At 32.9% G+C, this 26,454-nt stretch overlaps 2 protein-coding genes across 7 annotated transcripts in view; one reads left to right on the top strand and one right to left on the bottom strand.

Annotated features, from left to right (window-relative positions):
• Positions 1-2,682: 2,682 nt before the first annotated feature.
• Positions 2,683-12,878, bottom strand: LOC139495216 (phosphatidylethanolamine N-methyltransferase-like). 3 transcript variants are annotated; one of them, XM_071283441.1, is made up of 8 exons: positions 12,822-12,878; positions 12,242-12,375; positions 10,974-11,069; positions 10,399-10,514; positions 8,151-8,296; positions 5,010-5,121; positions 4,285-4,359; positions 2,683-2,879 (listed from the first exon to the last, which is right to left on the bottom strand). In XM_071283441.1, the coding sequence occupies exons 2-8, from the start codon at positions 12,329-12,331 to the stop codon at positions 2,834-2,836; spliced, it is 681 nt and encodes a 226-aa protein (XP_071139542.1). In that variant the 5' UTR covers positions 12,332-12,375; positions 12,822-12,878; the 3' UTR covers positions 2,683-2,833. The 3 variants fall into 3 exon arrangements, with proteins under 3 accessions (XP_071139542.1, XP_071139541.1, XP_071139543.1); XM_071283440.1 differs by lacking the exon at positions 12,822-12,878 and adding an exon at positions 12,563-12,686; XM_071283442.1 differs by lacking the exons at positions 12,242-12,375; positions 12,822-12,878 and adding an exon at positions 12,563-12,670.
• The window catches only part of LOC139495215 (MYCBP-associated protein-like), a 34,128-nt gene continuing 20,382 nt past the window's right edge, over positions 12,709-26,454 (top strand). Inside the window, exons 1-6 of one of the 4 annotated variants that reach the window (XM_071283438.1) lie at positions 12,709-12,775; positions 17,667-17,767; positions 18,726-18,823; positions 19,269-19,342; positions 19,848-19,954; positions 24,315-24,444. In XM_071283438.1, the coding sequence (XP_071139539.1) occupies positions 18,756-18,823; positions 19,269-19,342; positions 19,848-19,954; positions 24,315-24,444 (379 nt within the window). In that variant the 5' untranslated portion in view covers positions 12,709-12,775; positions 17,667-17,767; positions 18,726-18,755. Of the gene's footprint in view, positions 13,088-17,666; positions 17,768-18,725; positions 18,824-19,268; positions 19,343-19,847; positions 19,955-24,314; positions 24,445-26,454 lie in introns of all 4 variants that reach the window. The other 3 variants (XM_071283439.1, XM_071283437.1, XM_071283436.1) reach the window with 3 other exon arrangements.

Here is a 26,454-nt window from a genome sequence, read left to right as displayed (position 1 = left end):
TAACTGACTTAGTCATTAAAAACGATCCGATTCAAGCTCAAATATGAAAAATCTCTCAAATATGCCAAAAAACGTCACTTTTCAGATGTTTTTTGTCAAAAATGAAAGTGGCCGCATCCGTGTTCATCCACAACCTTTATATATGTTATGTATTATCATAAAATACAACTTACATTTCAATATTAAGGATGAACACGAATGCGGCCACTTTCGTTTTACAAGGAAACCGTCTAAAATTTAACTAAAATGATAGAATTTTGAAGATTTCAGTAATTTAGCATGACTTAATGGTGCTACAACCCGATATATGTGCATTGTATTGTCAAAAACGGCCCATATTTATGTAGCAGAAGCATTCAAATGTACAGTAAATAACTAAAAGTTTACATTTTAACAATTTTGTAAAACTGTTATATTTTGGGGCCAAAAAGGGGTCTTACCGGACCTACTCCTTTGCACCAAAAAGTGGAGACTAACTCTGGCGAACTGCACCAAAGTGGTGGCTAACTCTAGACTCAAGTAAACTGATACAGTCCGGCGAGTATTTGGAGGCCTGTGCAAGGCCAACTCCGACTGAATACCAAATTAAATCCTTTTGTCATTACTCAGGCTAACTTTAACAATTAAAATTACTGAAGAAAAGTTGAATAAATGAATATTCTTAAAATATTACAGAAACATCAAAAGTGTAATACTAAAAGAGTCACATTATCAATCTTTACTTTTATCTAACTATGTTTAAATCAAATTTAACTTAAAATAAACATTTAGATACTAAATAATTAATCTGTCCGAATTAAGGGGAATTAACCTAGGCACATCAAGGCACATCTATTACAATAGATATTAAAGAATTTGTGCGAGTGCCAATGAGACAACTCTCCATCCAAGTCTTAATTTATAAAAGTAAACCATTATAGGTGAAAATACTGTCTTTTACACAGACCCTTGGCACACGCCTAACCACAAGCTATAAAGGGCCCAAAAAGTACCTAGTGTAAAACCATTCAAACGGAAAAGCCAACAGCCTAATCTATATAAAAAAAAAGAGAAACCAGAAACATTTATGGACCACATCAACAAACTACAACCACTGAAGATCAGGTTCTTGACTTACTGGTAGGACATTTGCAAACAAATCCCGCTGGTTTAAACATTATGACACCAACCTTCACCCTTACCTGAAACAATAGAGAAACATCACAGCATAGATAGACACACTACAAAATATCTCCCTGTAGTGTTAAGTACCACCTTAAGCAATAAATCAACTATTTTAAGTGTATGGAATGATTGCACATGGTCTAGCAGGCTTAAAATGACCTTGATCTCAATTTTTATGTTGCATTGATCAATGTTCAGTTTATATAACAAGGTCTGTTTCTCAGATTTGTTGATCAATAGGATAACTGTCTTTGGTGTATGGTATGGTTGTAAGGTGTACATGTCTGTCTGGTAAGGTTTATGTGACTTTGACTTATCATGGTTCATTTATAATGTAAAGTGTAAAACATCCAAATGACATACTCTCAAATTATAAGCAAAGCAGGTGAGAAATTTTAGCAGGTGCACAGTTGAAAGCTGAATATAATTGTACCATATGTGTATTAAATCAATATTTGTAACCACTTGCAGTGATTTGATTTGTATTATAGCATGGTATACATGTTATTCACCACAAAATCATCAGTAATTATCAATAACAATTAACTTCAGAAGCTAGAATGAGCAGGTCGTATGTCCTAGGTGATTAGGTAACAGGATTAAGAATTTGAGACCCAGTCATGCTATAATCTGGCAGCGTTTGTTAAATAACAGTCCAATAGAATGCTGACAGAACACATAGATCTCAAGTTTGAGACAATGAGGATATATTGCGATTTTCTACTGAAAACCATGCACCTTACAGTTATCAAAGGTACCAGGATTATAATTTAGTACGCTAGATGCGCGTTTCGTCTACATAAGACTCATCAGTGACGCTCATATCAAAATATTTATAAAGCCAAACAAGTACAAAGTTGAAGAGCATTCAGGATCCAAAATTCCAAAAAGTTGTGCCAAATTCGGCTAAGGTAATCTACCGGTATGCCTGGGGTAAGAAAGTCCTTAGTTTTTCGAAAATTTCAAAGTTTTAAAATAGGAAATTTATAAAAATGACCACATAATTGATATTCATGTCAACACCGAAGTGTTGACTACTGGGCTGGTGATACCCTCAGGGATGAAACGTCCACCAGCAGTGGCATCGACCCAGTGGTGTAAACAGTAATCAAAGGTACCAGGATTATAATGTAGTATGCCAGAAACGCGTTTCGTCTACATAAGACTCATCAGTGACGCTCATATCAAAATATTTATAAACCAAACAAGTACAAAGTTGAAGAGTATTGAGGATCCTAAACCATGTATGGTTATCTGGATCATGTGCTTTTCTTTTTAAATGTTGTCTGTTTTATCATTTAATATTTTTGATTAATCCTGTTATCTTTTAAATTATGCATTATTTTCAATTTCAAAATCTACCAAAAATTGTTATCCCAAACCTATGTCAATTTTCAGGCTTAACTTCAATATTGAAAATTGACGTACAGTGATTTTTTTTGGTTATCTGGTCCTTAAAATATCACATTACTTACTGAGCAAAAATTTAAATTAAATGCACAGTAAAAAAGTCTCAAGAATTGTTCATTCTGTATTTATTAAAATCAACAATACACCTGATTTGTGTAAATTTTTAAATAAAAAAATAATTAACAATCATATTAAAACGTTCATTTAAAACCTGAGACAATGAATGAGCTTTTGTTGAAGACACCAATTGCTTTTATTTTTATGTCTTTTTCTTCTTCTGGCTGTAGATATAGGCTGTAAATGGCCTGAAAAAGATAAAACAACAGTATACAAACTGTATCATTAGAAATGGACTTAATATTTATTCTTAAGGATGTTTGCTACTCAGTTTAAAAATAATAAGCTTTTTAAAAGACTTATAAATTGATAGTACATTGATAAAGAAACAAAAAAAGCTGAAAAAATGGAGGGTCCGTGTGCTTGTTTTCGAGATAAAAGCCGTTGAAAATTTGGCGGGAAATAATTCTCTCTAGATTTTTCTTTCACTTAACATTAACACCTTTTTTGTTTAAAAAACTATGAAAAAATAACAAGGATTTCACAAGATTTTGAAATATGGCTTTTTAAATAATATGTAATAAAAATATGAAAAGAAAATTAGGTGTTAGTGGGCAATTTTTTCCCATGTTAATACATGGATAAAACCAGAGGATTCCGAAAATCTGGCAAAAAATCAAAATGTTGAGGAGCAAATTTCCTTAACTTCCCCTGTCCTTTTATATTTGAATTGACCATATGGCTGTTACCTATGGATATATAAATGGTTAATCTACGATCAGGCAATCTCTTTGCTTGTGTTATTCTTGCGTCGTAAATTCATCTTTTTAATTTGTCCTATATATGTAAACTTGTCTTTTCATATATGAATTTGTTCTCGATTTAAGGTTACACTTGTCTGTCATGACATTACTATTTGCTAGGACCTGGAAACAGTATATATTGCAGCAAGCATAATCTCACACTGCAAAGACACTGACTGTTTTGAAGGACATCAGTCTAACATTCATAATCAGACATCAGAACAATACTTCTGCAAAATCTAACCAAAAAAAATCTATGCATGTTTGATGTTAAAAATTGGAACTATATCCACTTTTTTTTTTTAGGTCATATTATTTTAACCCTATTTATATGTAAACCTTGCTTGAAGAGCCCTTGGTGTAAAAACACATCCAGTTAATAGCGTGATATCATGAATACTGATTCAAATTTCAGTATGCTAGGATTGATGGTTCTGGAGGAAAATGTGACCAATCTAACATAAGAAAACATGTTGTAATAATACACAAGTATATTTGGTAAACGTGAAGTTGATGAGAGATGAATGTGAAAATACTCACATGTACCCTGATAACAAATTTCATGAAGGTTTGATTTGAAGTTTCTAAGAATAAAAGAAGAACACAAATGCCACAACTCAAGTTTTGCATTATTTTCCATGTTCAAAAGGGGCATAACTCTGGAATGGTAAATGACTTACTGCCCAAATTATACCCTGTCTGCATGTTGTGCTTTTCAGTATTGTGTATAAGTGTATTGTGTGTGAGTTTTATAAAAAATTTATGAGGCCTCCGCTGCAAAGAGAACATAAACATGTGACATTAATATCAGATCAACTGGGTAATGGGCTATCTAAAGAAAATATCTTACCCTTCAAAATATGTGGCAATTCTGTAACAAATGACAACAAAAATAGTCAAAAATATCCCTGTCTGACTGGCTTTTCTGAAAGTATAAGAATATTTCATATTAGTCTATATCAAATCTATATAAAAGTCTCAAGAAAGATACAAATTTTATAAAAGAGTTATTGAACTATTTTAAAATTAAGAAAGATTTCTAGATGAATTTCTCTAAAATCTTATTAAGTTTTGTGCTGAGGGATGAACTTTTGTTTATCTTTTGTGTTAGTTTTTGCAAAACTTTCATTTTTTTTTCATTCTATTTTTAACTGCAATAACACATCCTGCTTTTATGTCCATTTTCTAAATATGTAATAATAAATGCAATAATTTCTGAATTTACAGTATGGTATTATAGGGTTATTGTATGAATATTGGGGAATATTGTCCCGAGTAGAATTTTTATATTGCACGAGCTTGCGAGCGCAATATATGTTCTATGAGGGACAATATTCCCCAATATTCATGCAATAACCCTTTTATTGTATAGCAATATAATATTTGAAAGTAAAAATTGGTTTAAACTCAGATTTTGACGTTGATATCGTCATTAATTTTGAAGATTTATTGCACTAGTGCAATATTTGAATTTACTGCACGCTTACTTTTGGTTACTTTCTGTGGAAAATATTATATTGCTATACAATAAAATTATTTATATCACACTATATCATATATGTATTTCATACTTACATTAATGAGGTTCCTAGAAAACTAAATGCAGATCCTACATACATAGGATCATTGAATATATTAAATGGAAATTCTGTCACTCTTCTATCCATCAATATACCAAAATAATCTCCTATAAAATAAGAAATTTAAAAAAAATCATATCATTTCTAAAAACAAATTCTTTCAAAATAGACATAACAAGTGAAACTGCGAGCTACTGCTCACTGATGATACCCCCGCCGCAAGTGGATAATATTAAGTGTAAAAATATGCAAGTGTTCAGTAAACAGGAAGTTGTCGAGTGATGAATCTGAAAACGCATCACACGGTATAGCTGACTTATATAAATCCTGAAACCAAATTTCAGAAATCCTTGTATTGTAGTTCCTGAGAAAAATGTGAAGAAAATTTTCAACTTGGCTATGATGTGTAAAATCAGACAAGTGTTCGGTAAACAGGAAGTTGTCAAGTGATGAATCTGAAAACGCATCACAGGGTATGGCTGACATATATAAATGTTGATACCAAATTACAGAAAGGGTGGATGTGTAGTTCCTGAGAAAAATGTGACGAAAGTTTCATGGAACGGACTGACTGACGGACGGACGGACTGACGGACGGACTGACAGACAGAGGTAAAACAGTATACCCCCCCTTTTTTAAAGCGGGGGTATAATAAATAGGACATGTGTCAATGGGACATGATGCCACAGATTGCAATATATATAATGTTAAATAGGGACATAACTCAAGAATGGTATAAGTGACGCTACCCAAATTTGTACTTGATCTGAGTTTTGTGGTAATGAGCCTTGTGTTTTAATTTCATAACACTTCGTTAAGACAAACTTAAGCTAGTGGACTAGATTGAACAAGTGAAACTGCGAGCTACTGCTCACTGATGATACCCCCGCCGCAAGTGGATAATATTAATAGTGTAAAAATATGCAAGTGTTCGGTAAACAGGAAGTTGTCGAGTGATGAATCTGAAAACGCATCACACGGTAAAGCTGACTTATATAAATCCTGAAACCAAATTTCAGAAATCCTTGTATTGTAGTTCCTGAGAAAAATGTGACGAAAATTTTCAACTTGGCTATCATGTGTAAAATCAGACAAGTGTTCGGTAAACAGGAAGTTGTCAAGTGATGAATCTGAAAACGCATCACACGGTATGGCTGACATATATAAATGTTGATACCAAATTACAGAAAGGGTGGATGTGTAGTTCCTGAGAAAAATGTGACGAAAGTTTCATGGGACGGACTGACTGACGGACGGACGGATGGACTGACTGACGGACGGACGGACGGACTGACGGACGGACTGACAGACATAGGTAAAACAGTATACCCCCCCTTTTTTTAAGCGGGGGTATAAAAATCATGTTTAACCCCACCACATTTATTTATGTGCCTGACCCAAGTAAGGATCCTGAAGTCCAGAGGTTATTGTTGATTCAAATCTGTCATATTTTTTTTTCATAAATTATTCTATAATCAGGGGTTAAAAAATGTTGTTACAGCCAACTAGCCCAGGACTTTTTGGCAGCAGGATTTTACTAGCCCTGTTCGAAGAACTGCTAGCCCATAAAAACTGACCTGCTAGCCCATCTATGCCTTACAAATCAGAGTTTGCTGCATTATACAGGGTGGGTGTCATGTTTTGAAGGGGACATTATACACTGTATTAAACTAGTTCATTTTTATCCGTTGTAGTACTATGGGTCATCAGGCAGAGAAAACATGTTCATTGGTTTTATCGTGTGAAACAAGTGGTTTAATTATTATATTTGTTGTCCACACATACAAGGGAGACCTTTTATTGGAATGCTCCGGAAAACACTGGCAATATTCGCAGAACATGGTCTCGGATGTTTCATCCTGGCGCCACAGCCGACCTTGCCCAGAGGAATCTTTCTGTCCATGTCACTAGATATGTTCTTTTCCGCTATTTCCGATCGTATTTTACATTTTTTTCTGGATGAATTTTCAGCCTCATTAGTACCCCCTTCATCTACCGATTTTTGCTTTGAAACTAACGAAGTTCATGGGATGCCCGTTCTCAAATATTTTGAAATATTTTGTTGTATTGTTTCGTGTTCAACAGTTGTCCGACAAGACCAATACATAATAACCGGTACTGTAAATATTGCGATCAATAGATGATACCTGGCCACCCTGAGTTATTTGTTCTATTTTTAAAACATGTAACTGTAGAACAGGGTTGTGTTCAATATCGTAGAGGCTACGTAGTGCTACATAAATTTTTGTCTACTGAACGAGTAGCTAGCCTAGCTGCTAACAATATCTATGTAGCAGCTAGGCTAGCTACACGTTCAATAGTCATAAATCTGCGTAGCCCTAAGTAGCGGCTACGATATTGAACGCAACCCTAAACCTGTACAAACCAGTTCAAATGCTTTGAATCCCGGATGACGTAATTGAATCTGATTGGCTAAGATAGAATAGGGATGAAGAGGTTTTCTACTATCTATTTTGGAAACGCCAATAATTTTTTGTCACTAGTCCGTTGGGCATATTGGGTTAAAAGTTTTGATTGCCCGAGGCGTAAATGCTCTAGTCCCGGGCGTCGGGCTAGTGAATTTTTTAACCCCTGTATAATTCTAATAATACATGTAATAGTATACTAGACCATTAGTTTTCTCTATTGAATTGTTTTACATTTTTCATGTTCAGGCCTATTATAGCCTACTATACAGTATGAATATTTCTCATTGTTGAAGGCTGTATGGTTGCCTATAATCATGATAATTGCTTACATCCACTTCATTTAAACTTTGGTGGGAAAGAAAGTTGTCTCATTGGCAATCATACCACTTTTCTTTACTTTTACAGAGAAAAGATTGAAAGATGGATATGAGCTTTGTTCATTGTTAAAGACCATACACTGAGTGACCATAAGTTGTTGAATTCTATGTCATTTGGTCTCTGGTGGAGAGTTGACACATCTTCTTATTTTCATATGCCTGTGATTGATTTTTGGTGGTTTAAAGCTATTTTTAAGCGCCACTTTTGGGCTATTTCACGGCGGCCAACTTTTATTGGTGGAAGAAGTCAGGAGTGCCAGGAGAAAACCACTGATCTTCAACGGGAAACATATATGCATGTGAGATGGTGATCTGTTCTGCAAACTTACCTAAAAATGTTCCATAGAAGCCTAATGCCCAGTAGCTAGTTAGAACTAAAGTCATCCCAAACAATATACACCCGTATCCTAATAACAGAATCCAGTTCTCATACAACACAGGCCATTTAGGTTGGCTATCAAGTGCTACATTAAACCTGAAAGATTACAAGTAATATGTTTCAATATCGAACTTGCCATTTGGATGGTCTTTCAAAATAGATATGATGTTCAGTGGTTGTCGTTCATAATTGTTTCTCGTTTTTTTATATAAATTAGACCGTTTGTTTTCCCATATAAATGGTTTTACACTGGTATTTTTTGGGGCCCTTTATAGCTTACTGTTCGGTGTGAGCCTAGACTCCGTGTTGAAGGCCGTACATTGACTTATAATGGTTTACCCCTTATAAATTGTGACTTGGATGGAGAGCTGTCTCATTGGCTCTCATACCATATCTTCCTATATCTATGACAACATTTCTCTTGGTCCACTACTCTCTTTTTCAAATGCTAAATGGCTCTCTATATAATAGCCATAGTGTTTTGTACACAAATGTTGTTGTTTTCTTTTGTAATATCTTATTGGCTTTTGTCACTGGTAGTTCTTTTATAAGAAATTTTAATAGTTCAGACTTTGATAAACTTTATATATCATGTATATATATTGAAACAGTTGGTGTTTACCTGGCTATTCAAATTTTTTCAAAGTGATCTGTCTCATAGAATAAACACAATATTTAGCTATAATTTTTCTCTTAGGAGTTTATTCAATGGGAAATTTTTAAAAGTCTTTAGTGGAAAATTGTCTCAGTTGACATCATCATGATCATACACCATCTCTGTATTTCAATTTATCTTACTTCCCTTACATTTCTAAGAAAATGATTGGTTAAAAGTAACCACATGAAGACTGTATATTCCATATTAGGTTAGTATGGAGCATAGATGCCAACCCCCTTTTGACCATGTTGACTAATTCAGTAACCATCTATCAAATTTTCAGTAATTTGAAAACTTTTCAGTAGTCATTCAAAACCTTGCATTTACCAAAAAAATTACTGACGAATGGTTGCAAAGTGATGTGCAATAACCATGATGTATTCCATTCATTAGTTGTTCATAATTGTTTTTTTTTTCTTGTTTTCAATACATCGTTTTGTCAAGGAGACGTAGAGAAAGGAAGAGAGCCACTTAGTAAAATGCGTGTTTGCCTCTTCGAAAGTAAGTTAGTTGCCAAACAATAGGTTGATAACTCAAATATCAAACCGGGCCTGAAAAGCAATGATAAAAATCTGTGTTTTACAAAATTGAACAGAGGGGTAACTATTTGACTATTGACTGTAATAAGCGTAGTTTTGATAAATAAAATCGTAATGATTGGCATCTATGAGGGAGGCGGGGCTTATATCAATACACAGTTAGTAGTAATGTTACGTCCCATTATTAAACCAGAACGGTACTGGGAAAAAATCTGAAAGGTTTCAAAATACGAAGAAATTGATAATGAAGATTGAAATAAATTCATAAAACACATTTAAAGCTTACAAGTTGTTATTGTTGGCATCTTTTTTGTATGATCAATGGAAGTAACATTTCCTAATGCTAACTGTATTGAAGACTTGCTCATTTTTATAGGTCAATAGTCTAAATATGACATGTTGAGATAGTCATTAAAATAAATTTGTTACATTATAAGTGTGCTAGTGATGTAATTCAGTATTTATTGGGTCAGTAAATTCCATATTGGGAATTGAGCTAAATGGCTCACACTCCATATGGAATGTACTGACCCCAAATATATTGTATTAGGTCACTAGCACACTATGTAACGAATGTACTATACAGACTTAACATGTGGTATTAAGACCTGTCTAAGTGACATATCATTACTGTTTGAGTTAAGAACCTACTTCTGTTGGTCTATACAAAAACAATTGCAAAAAATAGCAAAGTGTTAGTTTTAAATGTATTTTATGAATTTATTTTATTCGTTCAACAACAATTTCTTTGTCTGTTGAAACCTTAAAGATTTTTCCTCAAGACTATTGTTTTTTTAAAGGGAGGTAACACCACTACTAACCTAATATGCAATATACATGATCTTCACACAATTGGTTTTAACCAATCCTATTCCTAGAAATGTATAGGTGGTAAGATAACAAATATTATTGTATCGCAAGCTCGTGCAATATAAAATTCTACTCGGGACAATATTCCCCAATATTCATGCAATAACCCTATAATATTAAACTGAACGTACCTATAATCCCTGAACAATCCCAGAGAGAAAATTGTAGATCCAAGGAATATACATCCTCTTTGTGGAGATCCAAGTACTTTAGTTAATGTGTGGTTTCTGTATTCCCATCTGGCTACCTGCAAAATTCAGAGTTAGGAAGTCTATAAAGATCGGATTGGGTTAAAAGAAATGAAAATAATTAGACAACTCTATGAAATGGATCAAAAGCAAAGAATAGAATAAAACAGGCCAATAAATAAAAATAAATTAAGATGTGCTTATATAGAAGAGAAAATAATCGGCAAACAGAAGACAGAAACGATAAAATATGGAAGTATGCACAACAAAAAATCTACCATCCAGACATTAAGCATTATGCTTACATGCTGTTCAAAGTGAAATGTCTGGTTTATAAATGTTTGATTCTCACTGTCATGACTGCCAGGAAGTAATTTTTAAATTTTGACAAATTTCTCTTTCACAAAAGTTTTGAGACAAAAGTAATAATTTGTAAACATTTTGTTTCATACAATTGCAGACAAAAACTAAATTCATGTATTTTATGAGTGTAACTGTGTTGTGTTTGTTTTTCTTACCACATTCCAGAATAAAGGGTTAAACATTATAGTTAGCATTGAAAACCATAAATTAGCATCCTGGATTGATGTCTGGAGGTCAAATGGTAATTCCATCTAAAAAATATATAAATAACATATTGTCTTTATTGATAACTAAATAAAGTATTTGTGTTTGTATTTGTAATCAATATTAAAGTCTAAAAATAAAATGATGTGGTATGATTGCCAATATAACAACTCTAAATAAGAGATCAAGTGATTTCGTTGCATTCCCTTCAAAACTTTGGTTCTAGTGAAAAATCCTGTGCCACTTCCTGTACCATGTTAAGCAAGTTGTTGAATAAAATATGAAGAGCTCTATATTCATTATTGCATGAATTATGTTTAAGTTTAATTCTTCAAGTTATAATTGATAATCAGCATTGCTATCATTTGGTAATTCATAAATTTTAGTCCATCAAGATGAACCCGAAATCCTCTTGACATGCTTGATGAACTGAAATACTGCAAATTCAGAAATAATCATGATTGCAATCTTTTAAATATTAATGTGAAAAAATGTGACAGGCTTATAATCGCAATAATACAAACTCGCATTTTAATATTTTTTTTCATACAAGTGGTAGTAGGGTTGCTTCCTTAGTACAGGTAGAACATGTATATAAACATGATAAAGCCAGTCTTAATCAACTGAGCCAGGGAATCAATTCTTTGGCTTAGAGGGTTAATCCACTAACTGTCATGCAGTCGACCGATGTGTGAAGCCTGGTGGTGATGATACAAATTTGTAGAGTAGATACATGCTCTTCGGTTACATTTGGCGCCAGACAAAAAAATCCAGAATGGTAATCTGGAGTATAGCCAGGCTTTGTGTTGTTAAGAGTCATATATAAAGATATGATGACTCTTGTGGTGGGGGAATAGTGTAGCGGGGTTGCTTCCCCTCCTCAGTACAGGTAGAACATATAAAGCTGGTCTTAATCAACTTAGCTAGGGAATCGATTCTTTGGCTTGATGGGTTAACGCACTGACTGTCATGCAGTCGACTCCGGGTTCGAATCCCGGTGAAGATATACATTTTTAGAGTAGCTACATGCTCTCTGGTTAAATTTGGTTTGTTCTCAATAATTATATCACAGAAATTAACATTGCATTTTAGTTTTAAATGACAAAATCACAACCCCCCCTCCCACACACATACAAAGACTAAAAAGGGATAGTACAAATGACACAAGGATGAATGGGTTGGGGATCTTAATTGAATAAAATTTGAAAAAAAATATAACCTTTGATGCATCAATTAATAGATGATCACCACAACAACCTGCAGGTTTAAGCCTCCCTGAACTTTGACCATTAACGTCGTCTGCTAACATCAAATCTCGCTGTAAGTCACGTTAAACTCATTCTGACTGAGCTTCTAAAATGAGGAAAATAAGCTTTGAAAACAATCATTGGCAGTTTTACAATATTCAAATTTGATAATGTTTGCCAAACAGTAAGGAGAGAACAAACAAAAAATGAAAGTTGAAAAAGACAAACTTCAATAAAAAGAAGGGGTACTGCACATCTATAAGGTTCTGATTTTGTGTAAAATGGTTGTGTACCTTTGATAATTACTATCTAAAGAAATAATATATCTAACAACGTTTTGTAAATCTTCTGGACATCGACGACTGTTGATACTCAGAAACGCAGCTCGTGCTAAAATGAAAGTGAAACCGGAAGTTCAATCTGAAAGGAGGCTGATTTCGCGGGATAAATTAAAAGTGAAAGTAAAGTATTAATTGACTGGAGATGCAGAGACAATAATGTTGAAAGTAAGTTCATTCATACATGCTTTTTTAAATTTGATTTAAATCAAACCTCTGATGTTTTTGTTGTCAAACTATACACACGTTTTCTCTCGTTGACGTTGACGTTGACGTTGCCAGTTAAATCACTTTTCTAATGTGACGTCACAATCAGCATTGGAGATTTGCATAATTACCGAATTAGTCCAGGGTTGACGTTTGGTGGTCAATAGTTTGATTAGACAATCATGAAGAAAGCAAGAAGAGGAAGTAAAGCGGGCAAAAAGACGGGAATAAAAGAGGTTACTGAAACAAATTCACAAATTTTATCAGCAGCTGGTAAGAGAAAAGATAATACTATTAAATCATTAAAATTGAGTAGAAACTAGATACCTTTTTTTTTTTTTTTTTTTATCTTATTGTAGTGTAGAGCGTGGGACCTGGGTGTCTTTTATTTTATTTGTTTTTAATTCTTTAAGCCAAACAAATTATAACACATGTTTCCGTCAATTTTCTGATTTTTTTTTTATGGTAAGTATGTATAGGCAATATTACTTTAGTTTACACACATTTTTAGCTGGTTTACTACTCAGGATTCAGTCTGACTTTAACAGTGCTCATTCCAAATTGGCATAAAAAGAGTTACGGTTGGCACTACATAAAATTAACGTAGGTAGGGTTTCAAGCAGAAACACATGTATTTTTTTTTTTGGCCTTATACCTTTAATATTTAAGTCTTTATAGTCAGCTATTTTTTACAACTATAAACAGTGGCGGATCCAGAAATTCTCATAAGTGGGGGCCCACTGACTGACCTAAGAGGGGGCCCGCTCCAGTCACGCTTCAGTGATTCCCTATATAAGCAACCAAATTTTTTCCCAAAAAGGGGGGGGCCCGGGCCCCCTGGGCCCCCCCCCCTAAATCCGCCTCTGATAAATACTATTTTATGTTCGGCTGGCTTTTCTCAGCACTTGGCCTCTGTCATATTTAGTCGTCATCTTTGTCATGTTTGTAAACTTTTACAAAATCTTGTAAACCCTGTTTTAAAAACTGTTGGATTAAATTTACCTAAAAATTTTACAGTTGTTATCATTTGGCATTATCAACGCCTATAAACCAAGATGGCCAACAGGATAAAAATAGAATGTGGGGGTAAATATAAGGTTTTTTATTATCTTGAAAGAAAAAATATGATAGGGGCAGAAATGGTCAGAATTGCAAGATCTACAAATATATGTCAACATGAGCATAGTAAATCATAAAGAAACTGATTATCTTGTACTAGAGAAAATTCATACTAAACTTTGTAAATTTTCACTTGGAGTTAATATAAAAACATCAAATATGGCATGTAGAGGAAAACTAGGTTCACTCCCTACACTGTATTATGTAATAATGAATATGGTAAAATATTGGATCCATCTTATGAAAGCAGGGGTTAAAAAAAATTGTTACAACTTACTAGCCCAGGACTTACATGTATTGGCAGCAGGATTTTACTAGCACTGTTGGAAGAACTGCTAGTCCATCAAAACTGACCTGCTAGCCCTAGTATGCCTTAAAAAACAAGAGTTTGATGCATAATATAAAGTGGGTGTCCTTTGTTTTGAAGGAGACATTATACACTGTATTTAATCATTTTTGTTGATCTGTTATTTATTCTTTTGGTGCTTAACCTAACTTAGTTGTTCCAACATTCAAAGCAGACTTTTTATTGGCGAATGGCGTGCTTAGGGCAACTAACGGCAATATTCACAGAGCATTGTCTGTTTTTTTCATCAGCAACAGCCAACCTTGCCAGAGGAATCAATGTGTCCCAGTTCTGCCAACTTTTCAGGAAGTGAATGTGTGTTTATTTGGTCAAAATATCAAAGAGATCAAAGAGAAAAAAAACAAGAGATCAAAGGAAAATGCCGACAAATAAGCATGAACATGTGTGAGTCTCGCGCTAAAGACTTGACAGGACAGCGCTGTCCTGGACACTATTATTTTTTTTCCGGGGCTTTTCCCTGTCGTATTTACCATTTTTGGGGGATAAATTTTTATCCTCGTTACTTTTTATCTACCATTTTTCGTTTTGAAACTGACGAAGTCCCTGGGGTTCCTGTACTAAAATATTAAGAAATATTTTGTTGCATGGTTTCGTGCTCAAGAGCTGTGCAACAAGACAGGTCATGACCAATCAATACATCATACCCCCAAATACCGTTAATTGAAAATCTCGGCACGATAAGCAATGTTCAATACCCCAAGCCATGGTATGAGAAATCGATATTTAAAGTACGAGAATTGCAATCAACACATGATACCAGGCCACCCAGACATGCCAGAGTTATTTGTTCTATTTTTATACGCCCGTCAAAATTTTGACGGGACGTATTATGGTATACAAATGTCCGGTGTCCGTCTGTCTGTCTGTCTGTCTGTCTGTCTGTCTGTCTGTCTGTCTGTCTGTCCGTCTGTCCGTCGTAAACATGTCTCACCGTAACTTGAGAACGACTTATCCAAATTTCATGAAACTTAATATAGTTGTTTCTTATTATAGTCAAATGATCTGTATACTTTTTGGTGAAAATAAGATTTAAACTTTTTGAGTTACGGCACTTTGTAACTAAAACAGGGGTGTGGTTTTTTTCACATGTCGCACCGTATCTCAAAAACTTTTCTTGATTATTGCTTAAAACTTTACACACTTCTTAGTTATATTAATCTTAATATATGTATACTTTTGGTGATGATTCAAAATTTCATTTTTGAGTTTTTGAGTATTTTGTAAAAAAGGGGGAGGTTTTTTTTACATGTCGCGCCGTATCTCAAAAACGATTTATGATTATTGCTTAAAACTTTACACACTTTTTTGTTATATTAATCTAAAGATCTGTATACTTTTTGGTGATGATTCAAAATTTCATTTTTGAGTTATTGAGTATTTTGTAAAAAAGGGGGAGGGGATTTTTACATGTCGTGCCGTATCTCAAAAACGATTCATGATTATTGCTTAAAATTTACACACTTCTTTGTTATACTAATTTAAAGATCTTTATACTTTTTGTTTTGATTCAAAATTTTGTTTTAGTGATATTTGTAAAAAAAAACAGGGTGGAGGGGTTTCACATGTCCGGCCGTGTCTCAAAAACAATAAATGGTTATTGCTTAAAACGTCCTCAGAAACTATTTATGATTATTGCATTAAACTTCCACACAAGATGTCGGGCGTATCATGCGCTTATGGCGCAGCTGTTTATTAAAATATGTACAACAGGACCTGTACAAACCGGTTCAAATTCTTGGAATCCCGGATGATTTAATTGAATCGAAATGGCTAACTTAGAATAGTGATGAAGGGATTTTTCACTTTCTGTTTTGGAAACGTCAAGAATTTTTTGTTACTAGTCCGTCGGGCATATCGGATTACACATTTTTATTGCCCGAGGCGTAAATGATCTAGGCCCGGGCGTCGGGCTAGTGGATTTTTTATTCCCTGGAAAGATATTGAACCTTCAAATATTATTCTAAGGGAAGCAATAAATCTATCTCATTCTATGGACAAACATAACCAGGAATCCTGGATAGGAAGCATTAAACATATATTTAAATTTCTAGACTTAGAATATCTATTTGTTAACCAGTCAAACTTTAAACAAAACCATATTCTAAAAAAAGTAAAAACATCTTTAACTATTAAATTTAAAGAAAGCTGCATGGTTAGCTAGTTTAGAAAGCAATTCTGGGAAGTGTACTAAGTTACAATCTGGCAATAAATTAAGAACTTACAGAAAATTAAAAAATATTTTTATGTTTGAACCATATTTAAAAATGAATTCAAAAAAATACAGGCAAATAATCACAAGATTTAGAACTAGCTGTCATGATCTTGAAATCGAAAGAGGGAGGTATATTGGAATTAAAGCTGAAGACAGAAAGTGTAAGCTATGTAAGAACGCAGTTGAAGACGAACTACATTTTCTTTTAAAATGTCCTGTTCTAAAAGATATGCGATCTCAACATCTATCTAATTTAAATTCTAAATTCAAAATTTTTTCAAGATTATCTGATGAAATGAAATTTGTTTGGATTCTTTCATCTGAAGATTTGTTTGTTACTTCAAAGATATCTGATTTATTGCACTCCCTTTTTGAAGAACGAAAGAAAATTATAGAAAATATTGTTGTTTGAAAAATAGTAGAAGAAAATATATATAGATATATATATATAGGAAATAAAATTGATCAGGAGTTGTCTCCCATAGACCTAGAACTATAAAGAATTATGTAATTGCTCCAGGTCACAGTGGCACCCATAACAACTATGTTTTGTCAATAACTTGGTTTATATCAGGTTAATTAGTGTAAATGTGTATTCATGTGGTTTTTTGTTTAAATGTACTTTAATCATTCTAATCATTTTCTTGTGCTTTATTTTATAATTCATTTGATTGTATAGCTCAAATTTTGGGCACCATGATTGGTTAATAAAATTATCTGTATAAAATTATCTGTATATGGTCATGTACTAGCTGATTTGACATGTTTGAATAATTATTATTATATTATACTACACAATAAAAATGTATTGATAAATAAAGCATTCTTTCTGAATATTTTCTGACATGTATTAAAGTTACCTTGTTAATTTAGAATCGCACACATACATCACGTACATTAGGCCAAATAAAATAGTATGTGTGGTTCCAGTTACATCTAAAAAAAAATTAGGGTAGGTAGGTAGGGATTTTTTTATTTCATGTTATTTTTTTTACATTGAGTCTATGGGAGCAACATATTGACTTTAACAGTGCTTCATGGAAAATGACAAAAAAATCTTTAGGGTAGGCTATTTTTACGACTAAAAAGTAGGGTAGGTATAGGGTAACTGGAAAAACCATATATTTTTATTTGGCCTTATAATTGTTTTAAAGGGAAATGGAGGGGGAAGACGCTAGAATCGCCACTAGAAGAAAAACCACCAGAAGATGATGTACGTCGCAGGTTTTCTATTGATGCAGATGTTCTCAAAAATGTAAGTGATGATAAATTCAACTCAGAACTCCAATTAAGCTGCATATTTGCATCAGTGCATATTTTTTATGATCATGGTGATCATGCAATAAATACAAGTGAAAACTCAATGCAGTTGACTATTGCAGCGTACAAAAACCCAATTATATATGAAAATAAACTCATCATAGATACCAGTATTGAAATTTTATATATATATATGCCCCAGACGCATGTTATGTCTAAGAAAGACTCATAAAACCATAGGTTCTCAACCTGTAAGCTTTTAATATAAAAAAGAAGATGTGCCATGAGGTATGATTGCCAATGAGACTAGTGACGAGAGTGACTGTCCAAAAGAAACCAAAATGACACAGACATTAAGTCATCTTTAAGACTATAGAAGTCTTTTCTAAATCAGATTCTGTATACATGTGTCATCTTTAAGGCCATAGAAATCATGGAAGACATTTCTAAGCCTAAAATTGAGAATGGAAATGGTAAATGTGTCAAACATGTCAAAAAGACAACAACCCAACACAGGAAAATTTTGTGATTACTGGTGATTTGGAGTGACTGTGAAAAATCACCAACAAAATAGAGAAGGGATTATATATTCAATCATTAGAAAGGTGGCATGTTAAACATGAAATATTGTTTTAAAATAAATTTAAAAAAAAAGTCTTGAAGATGTACAAAAATGAGAAAGAAAAAATGTCTTACATGTCCCTATATTACATGTAGTAGTGTTAGTGTATAATATGCACCCCCTAACAACTGCCTTTTGGGGGTAAAAAAGTGTGTACTATACACACCTAAAGACGGTAATAGTTTTTTTAATTAATACAGGTTTAGCCTGTACACTAAGGTCAGTATCAATGAACCATTATAAAATTGAGAATGGAAATGTGGAATGTGTCAAAGAGACAACTACCTGACCATAGAACATTATACATGTATTTTGTATTTAAACACTTCAGATTCAACACATACATGGCCCAAGGAAAAAGATGTCCAAGATTGAACCCACTGTGGAAAATTATTGTGTGAGGAAATTTAAACCTAAAGAAAATGTTATGTAAGTATGAACTTTACTAACTATTTGAAGCATCAAAAATTCACAATTTAGAATATAAAGCATTTATGGGAGATAAACTTAATTGTTCTCATATATAGTGATATGCATGTAAAAAAAAATTAACCTCATTAAAGATACATGTACTTGTCAGTCTTCTAATTTTGTACACCAGACACATGTTTCATCTGTAGAAGACTTATCAGTGATGAAATAAAAAATGCAAAGTTGGAAGCCTTGAGAACCAAAAGTTTGGAAATACAGCCAAAGAAAGGAAGATTAAAAAAAAAAAGATTTGGTATACGATGATTGTATTTAATATCCATCATTGTCCATGTGAAGGAACAAACATGTTTTTTTCTGATTATAACTTTATAGCCTTTTATCTTGAACAGATAATTGAAGTTCCAACATATTTTATGACGTGTATTATATTTCTTTTTCATAGGAAGACAGTGATTGTTATGAAACCTGTAAATTCTGACAGCCAAGTAACTCTTAGACCAATGGAATTTGTTATTAGTAAGCATTTTTTGTGAAATGGGTGAACATTATTTGGTATAACCTAGAAAAAAACTAAATATCTTCATGATCTTCAATAATATCTCCTGATCTAGATAAAAGGAGAAGATACCATGTCCTTAGACCTCATACTAACCTTCTGTTATTATGGTTTTACTGTTATTATCTCATTAATGAAAAAAACCAATGTGCAGTTCAGACAAAATGAAAAATTATTTAGTAACTATTGGTCTACACACAGCCTTTAACAATGAGCAAAACTCATACCACATTTATAAAAAAAATGACAAATGAGAAACAATTATGAACCACAATTTACATAAACAAATATTACAGATATGAACTAACTACTGTACTACAGGCTCATAACTTTGAATAGGCACACAAAAAATCTAGAGGGGTTACAAATGTTTATTAGCGCTCGACCCTCCCTTTATATCATGTATATCCTGGAAAGTACTTGTCAGATGCATAAATTATATTTGTATAATCTTTCTTTGTTTAGATTACACAGGACCAAGATATACAGGTGATGGGAAGTTCATATCGCACAGCATTCTGGGAAGTCTGGAAGATTTTGAATCAGAAGCTAAGAGAAGGGGAGAAAACCTTGTAAGCAATTGAGAATTTTTAATGAGAGTTTTTTTTTATGCCCCATCTACCATGTCTACCATTTTGTTTTCTGTCTGTGTGTCTCTATTTGTCTCTGACCTTTCTGGTCAAAGTTCAGGCATTTTTATCTTGAACATAGTCACATCCACTTTAATATTGTTTAAATTTGGTACAGATGTTCATTATGATCAGATGATTAACTTTTATAAATGTATACAGTATTTTCAAATTAGGGTTTTGACTTACTGTGGATTCATTTATTTTTCGTGGGTACCAATTTTTGTGGACTGAGTAAAATATACATTTTGGTGGATACTTATTTCTGACATACAGGGCTATAGAAAATGTGTAATTCATGGAGCATTTAAAATCCTGGTTCACCTTTAACCACGAATTCAAAGAAAATTGGTATCTAATGAATATCAATGAATCCACAGTATATATTTAGCAGTGTATAAGGGGGAATAGGAGGGGTCCTGATCCCGAATTCCAGGCTTAAAAACATGAAATCCCGAGGTCCCCAATTTAAACAACTTAAATCCCGACATCCCGAAATTAAAAAAAAAAGAATTCCCGGATCCCGAAAGGATCAATCTCGAAATCCCGAACTTAAAAACACCTGATCCCGGAGTCCGATAAAGGTCCTATCCCCCCTCGTTACTGGGAATGTGGAGCCTGCTGTTCTGTAGACATAAACCATACCTCAGGTTATCTTCACATTCTTGTTTCATTCCTAGTGGTTTGGGCCATGAAAGGGCAATTAAATTTTTGCTGTGTTCATTTTAACACAATTTAGGGCTTTGTACAAGACTTCTAAATGGAGAGTGAAATATTTGCATAGGGTTTATTTTGTGGTTAAAATATGTTATTCTAAGAAAATACAAAAGTTGGACACACACAAAAATTTACAATATAGGGCATTCTTGTTATTAAAGGGAAAATTCGCGATTTTTTTCTTATGGTTTAAATATGTTCAGAATGAAATAATATATATATTCACAAAGTTTTATCGCTAAATGTGCAGTAATAAAGGAGAAATTCAATAATTAATGAAAAAATATTAACTACTTCCTGTAGGTCGTGACGTTTTCTCCTGGTTTTTGCATGCCGGGATTTAAAATACAATCATTAAAAGTCTTGGTTTTTAATCATATTTTAACGTAATCGTAAGCGCGCCGATGACTTATGCTTTATCTAATAACCAGCCGATAATAAGAAGATAAAACGCACAGACGTGCCATTGTACACATTCATGAGATAAATTTTCTATGTTAAACGTATATATTCGAATTATTTTTTTAGACAAGACAAAAAGTTTTTAATTTATGCATTTTCGGACTGATAAGGTGAACAAATTAAAGTACAATAATCTGTAAAGACAATATGTTGGTGTACTCTTATTGACCTTTTACTATCTCTGCTATGACTAGGTTTATACGATGTGTGTATTCACGGTTCTGTGGCAATACTTGTAGATGGCTTGTTTAAAGGTAAATTGTTATTTGCACTTCGGTATTTAACCACGTCTCTAGGGCACACCTTGCCAGGTGTAACTGTCTATTCGGATCAGTGGATTATAAAACAAGGGAGCATTTATACACACATTAAAAATACAGGTGACAAATAAAAATAGATCGCTATGGAATTATTTAATTATATTTGGTGCTATTATTTATTTGAATTCAAATAAATTAATTTACTAAGAAATAAACAGTTTTCGGTTAAAGACGGGAAACTTAATTCATGTGTCAGAATAAAATGTTATACACCTCTTGTCCTTGATTTAAGTCTCATAAAAAAGGGGAACTTAGAAATTAGAAATAGCTTTACCAAATCATTTTGATTGTCTTTATTAGGCAAAAAAATGTACGAGAACACTTACATTTAGACTTTTGAAACCCATGTATTAATTAATATCTGAAACTATCTGAAGATAACTCTACCGACGCGGAATATAATTGTACGAATAAAGAAAAAAAAATGTTTTTAAATCTTTGCACATTTATGATTTATTATTGTTATCTATTGTTCATTTAATTACTTAACTAGTACCTAAAATATGTCTACCGCTCGGCATTAAATCTTGGTGTGGTAGGAAGGGATTATTACATATAGATTATATTATTTGGATGAGGATTTGAGCTAGCCTATAAAAACACATTAATTAGTTAGAAATAAAGTTTGTCGCACGAAAAAATGGTATTAATTCCAGAGTCAAAATTTAAAGAACTTATTTTCCATGTTTTCTGGTATTGTACGAAAGAGAATTGACCTAACGAAAGAATTGCTATCTTATGCTGTTAGTAACACATGTAGAGCAGTGGGTCGTTGTTGGACATATAAATCTTAGAAAGTGTATCATTTTTAATGTAATGATAAGTCTGTTCAACTGGCAAGAATACCCCTAAAGCGGACAAGCAGTTTATTCTTTAAATTGCTGTCATTGAATATCAAGAAAGAAAATTAATCCCGAAATTGATTTGAAACTTTAATACTCAATAGTTTTCTTAGAAAATATTCGCATCCCTTGGGGATTATTAGTGTACGTCCAGTTGCATATATATTACATGAATGTCGGAAGAATTGTGATGATGACGAATTTCTCCCTTTATTCGAGAACAAACTAATTGATATATAAATCTGTGATTTTACTATGTTCATAACTTCGATAAACCAAAGCAAGTTATATATCGACCTGTATTTAAATCAAATTGGTTCTCTTCTTCTTCTTCTTCTCTTGGTATACAATAGTCTATCGAATTCGTTGATTACATACTGTTGGCATACGTGGACTAGTCTATTTACAAAACTTTTACCCCACTTTACACAAAATGTATGTTTCTTTCTTATGTTCAATGTATTCATGTATATAATTAAAATTGCGCTATAGTTCCGTAACTTTCTATCCAGGCGTATAAACGAACCGTCGGCAAATGCGTACATTTTTTAAATCAATATTTCTGGTATGTTCCAATCTGTCCTTTACTATTGACAACGAGTTTATATTACATTTTCCCAAATTAACCCTTGGAAAAAATATGTAAATAGATTTTTATTTCTTCAAATCTTTTTTTTATGTATTATTTATATTTTTATAAATAATATTCTTTACACCAGAAATGATATATATTTATAAACAAGCATATGAGTTAAGTAATGACTAGTATATTATATCACTTTCGGACACGCAAGACAGAGATGTATATTATACACCTGATAGTTCAAAATGGAAAGTTATAAGTTATCGGCCGTGTACACCGATCAGAAGTGAAACGATGCATGAACTTGCAAGCCCGACAGGAAATCGCTTGAATACCTGGACGTGTCACCTCACACCCCTCACAATACCTTTGGGAGTAATACCTTAAGCCATGCTGGTGATCAGATGAGGGAAGATCCGAATTTATTTGAATAAAGTTTATTACTTTAAAGAATTATGAACGATTTACATTTTCGAAAATAATTTTCACGGAACACTTATTTATGATTTGAACTTTGACTTTTTAATTAATTCCAATATTAACAGTTTAAAAATAACAGACTATGGTTATTTAAAAAAAAATAAGAACATTTTCCGTATCAAGTTAGTTAGTCAGATAAAACAACCGTACGATTGACAAGATATCGACACGCAATTTCGACTACATCGGTTACTGTAGTTTTGGTGCTTTGTGGTTTATAGACATATCGTGATTTTTAATCGTAGAAGATGACAAAATGGCGGAACGCAGAGAATTGATACTCAAAATTTAAAATCGATGGTGATCTCTTATCTAGCGGAATAAAACTTTAATATCTATAAATTTTGAGAATTTTTATACAGAATGGACATAATATCAATTTTTGATTTTTTTGCGAAGTTTCCCTTTAAACATCATTGATTTTATTTAACAAAAGGATATGCGTACTCTAAATTACCATTGTTAAGTGATGCTGACTTCAATAGTTACCAGGCTCTTATCTGATAAAATAAAAAAAACATTTAAGGAATGACTGTAATATTTTTTCTGTCTATGACGAAATAACATAATTTGGTGCACACTGAATAACGCGCGTAGCCGGTTATTTAACAGTGTGCACCACATTTTTTATGTTATTTCGAATGGACAGAAAAAATATTACAGTCATTTCTTATAATTTAATTCTAAATTCCATTTTAAAACGTAGAAAACCATGAAAAAACGTTGATGACGTCACGGTCACATGACTAAATTATGTCTATGGGCTGGTAACAAAATAACGTCAGCCAATCAGAAGACGTGTTACATCCAAAATTAAATTATATATAGAAATAGAATAGAATATTAGACAAAATACAATGTAACAGAAATGTAATCTATTCATATACTTTCTGTTTTAGCATCTGTTAAAGACCAACCCATCAGCAGGAGATTCTAAGAAAACAAGTAAAACATTAAAAGGTTGCAATTCTCTGAAAAAGTGGAACTCAGGGATAGAGGAATGGAACAAAGCCCAGAAATATCTGTCTAGTAAGAGCTTTTCTTAATGTATTGATTATTTAGGCATATGTTAACAGTCAAAATTTTACAAAACCTTTATTTTAGCTACCCATGGCTTTAAAAGTAACATATTTTGTGCATCTGGTACTCCAAAGTTAACTACTGGTTGTAAATCTTGGAAAATCTGCTTGTAAGAAATTGCCTTAGATCATGTTGACCCTGCTGCACACATTTAAAAAAAAGTAAAGTAAAATGGTTACTTCAGAATTGATTGCTTCTTTTTATAATTTTATTGGCCATGGATATAAAAGTGTTGACTAAGCACATTCTGTATGATAATGAACACGATAAAAGAGTATCTAGAAGCATTCAATTCTTAAATTACATTTCTATGCTACGACCATGAAATTAAGAGTTGTATCATTTCTTTCTCTATGCATTATTTTAACTTTGTCACAGAAGGTCTGAGACCACAATTGTCGTCCCTTGATTTTTGTTGTCCACAAATATAGTCCCTAGTGTTGACAGTGGGTTACTTGCCAATATTTTTTATACCCCTTCCAAATTTATTTCTCCATGTTTTATGCCTCAAATTTTAAGTAGGGGGGTGAAATTACACTAAAAAAATTTGGGTCCAGAATTTAAAAGGAAAGTAGTGATTTGGTCCAGCTGAAAAAGGTTAAAAATTAGCACTTCGGAAGCTGTCAAAAGATTTCAAGACGCCCTAAACATAAAATTGTCCATATTTTGAGTTAGAGCCGATGAAGTTTTCTATAATTTTGATATAATTTGTCCCAAAGTAGTACAACACACTGTAAAAAATTTATTGAGAAAGCGCAGGTGGGATTTTTGAAATTTTCATTTATGTTCTAAAAGAAATGCACTACGAATTAATTGTGGTCTCGGACCAGAATGCATGTGGTTAAAGCTTTGGCAGTTTATACCTAATCAAATTTATTATTGAAGTACCTCCCAGTGGCGATAACCAACTGGCTGCCTAAGAAGGGGCCCGCTCCCGTTACGCTTCAGTGATTCCCTATATAACCCCCCCACCCCCACCCTCCTAAATCCGCCTCTTCCTCCTGATTGTTGACAGTCAATCAAAATTACAGATACTAATGAAACATACGTATATCGTCAGATTATCAGAATTCCAATGGGGACTAACTGTGCACCACTTATTGCAGACCTGTTTTTGTATTGTTATGAGTTACAATTTATGACAAAAATAAGCAAAGACCCATCGAAACAACATCTGATAAACAAATTTAATAATACTTTTAGATATTTGGATGATATTTTGGCTCTCAATAATGACGACTTTAGTATGTATATTAATGAAATTTATCTTGTTGAACTTACTTTAAATAAAGCTAATACTAACAATGACCACTGCCCTTTTCTCGATCTTGATATATATATCACTAATGGAAAGCTGAATACTAAAATTTATGATAAAAGGGATGATTTTTCATTTCCTATCGTTAATTATCCGTTTTTAGATGGTGACGTTCCCTTGTCACCATCTTACGGTGTTTATATATCTCAACTTGTACGATTCCCTCGTGTATGTAACAATGTTTTAGATTTTAACGAGAGAAATTTATGTATTACTGAAAAATTATTACACCTGGGTTTTCGATATCACAAACTAGTCAAAACATTTACTAAATTTTATCATCGGTATAAAGACATCATTCGTAAATATAGCTCAACATGCAGACTTCTAATATGTTCAGGTATTTCACATCCAATTTTTTATGGAAATATTCTTTATAAAGCACAAAGGTGTCAGTATTCACCTCAGAAACTTACAAAACCTTTGAATAGACTTATTAAGAAAGGATATAATTACGATACTGTTGTCAAGTCATTAAAGATTGCATATTTTGGCGTTAATATTGAGTCACTGATAAGGTCTTTGCATCGGAACTAAACATATTTATTCTAAAAACAGTTATTGGCATGACACGGGTTATGTTCTTCTCATATATGTTATGATGGTATGATACTAAACCCCTAACGGGAAGGATTGTGCCT

This window comes from Mytilus edulis, chromosome 11, assembly GCF_963676685.1.
Source record: "Mytilus edulis chromosome 11, xbMytEdul2.2, whole genome shotgun sequence".
NCBI lineage: Eukaryota > Metazoa > Mollusca > Bivalvia > Mytilida > Mytilidae > Mytilus > Mytilus edulis.
Note: the sequence above shows the minus strand (reverse complement) of the source record. Positions and strands in the feature narration are given on the sequence as shown.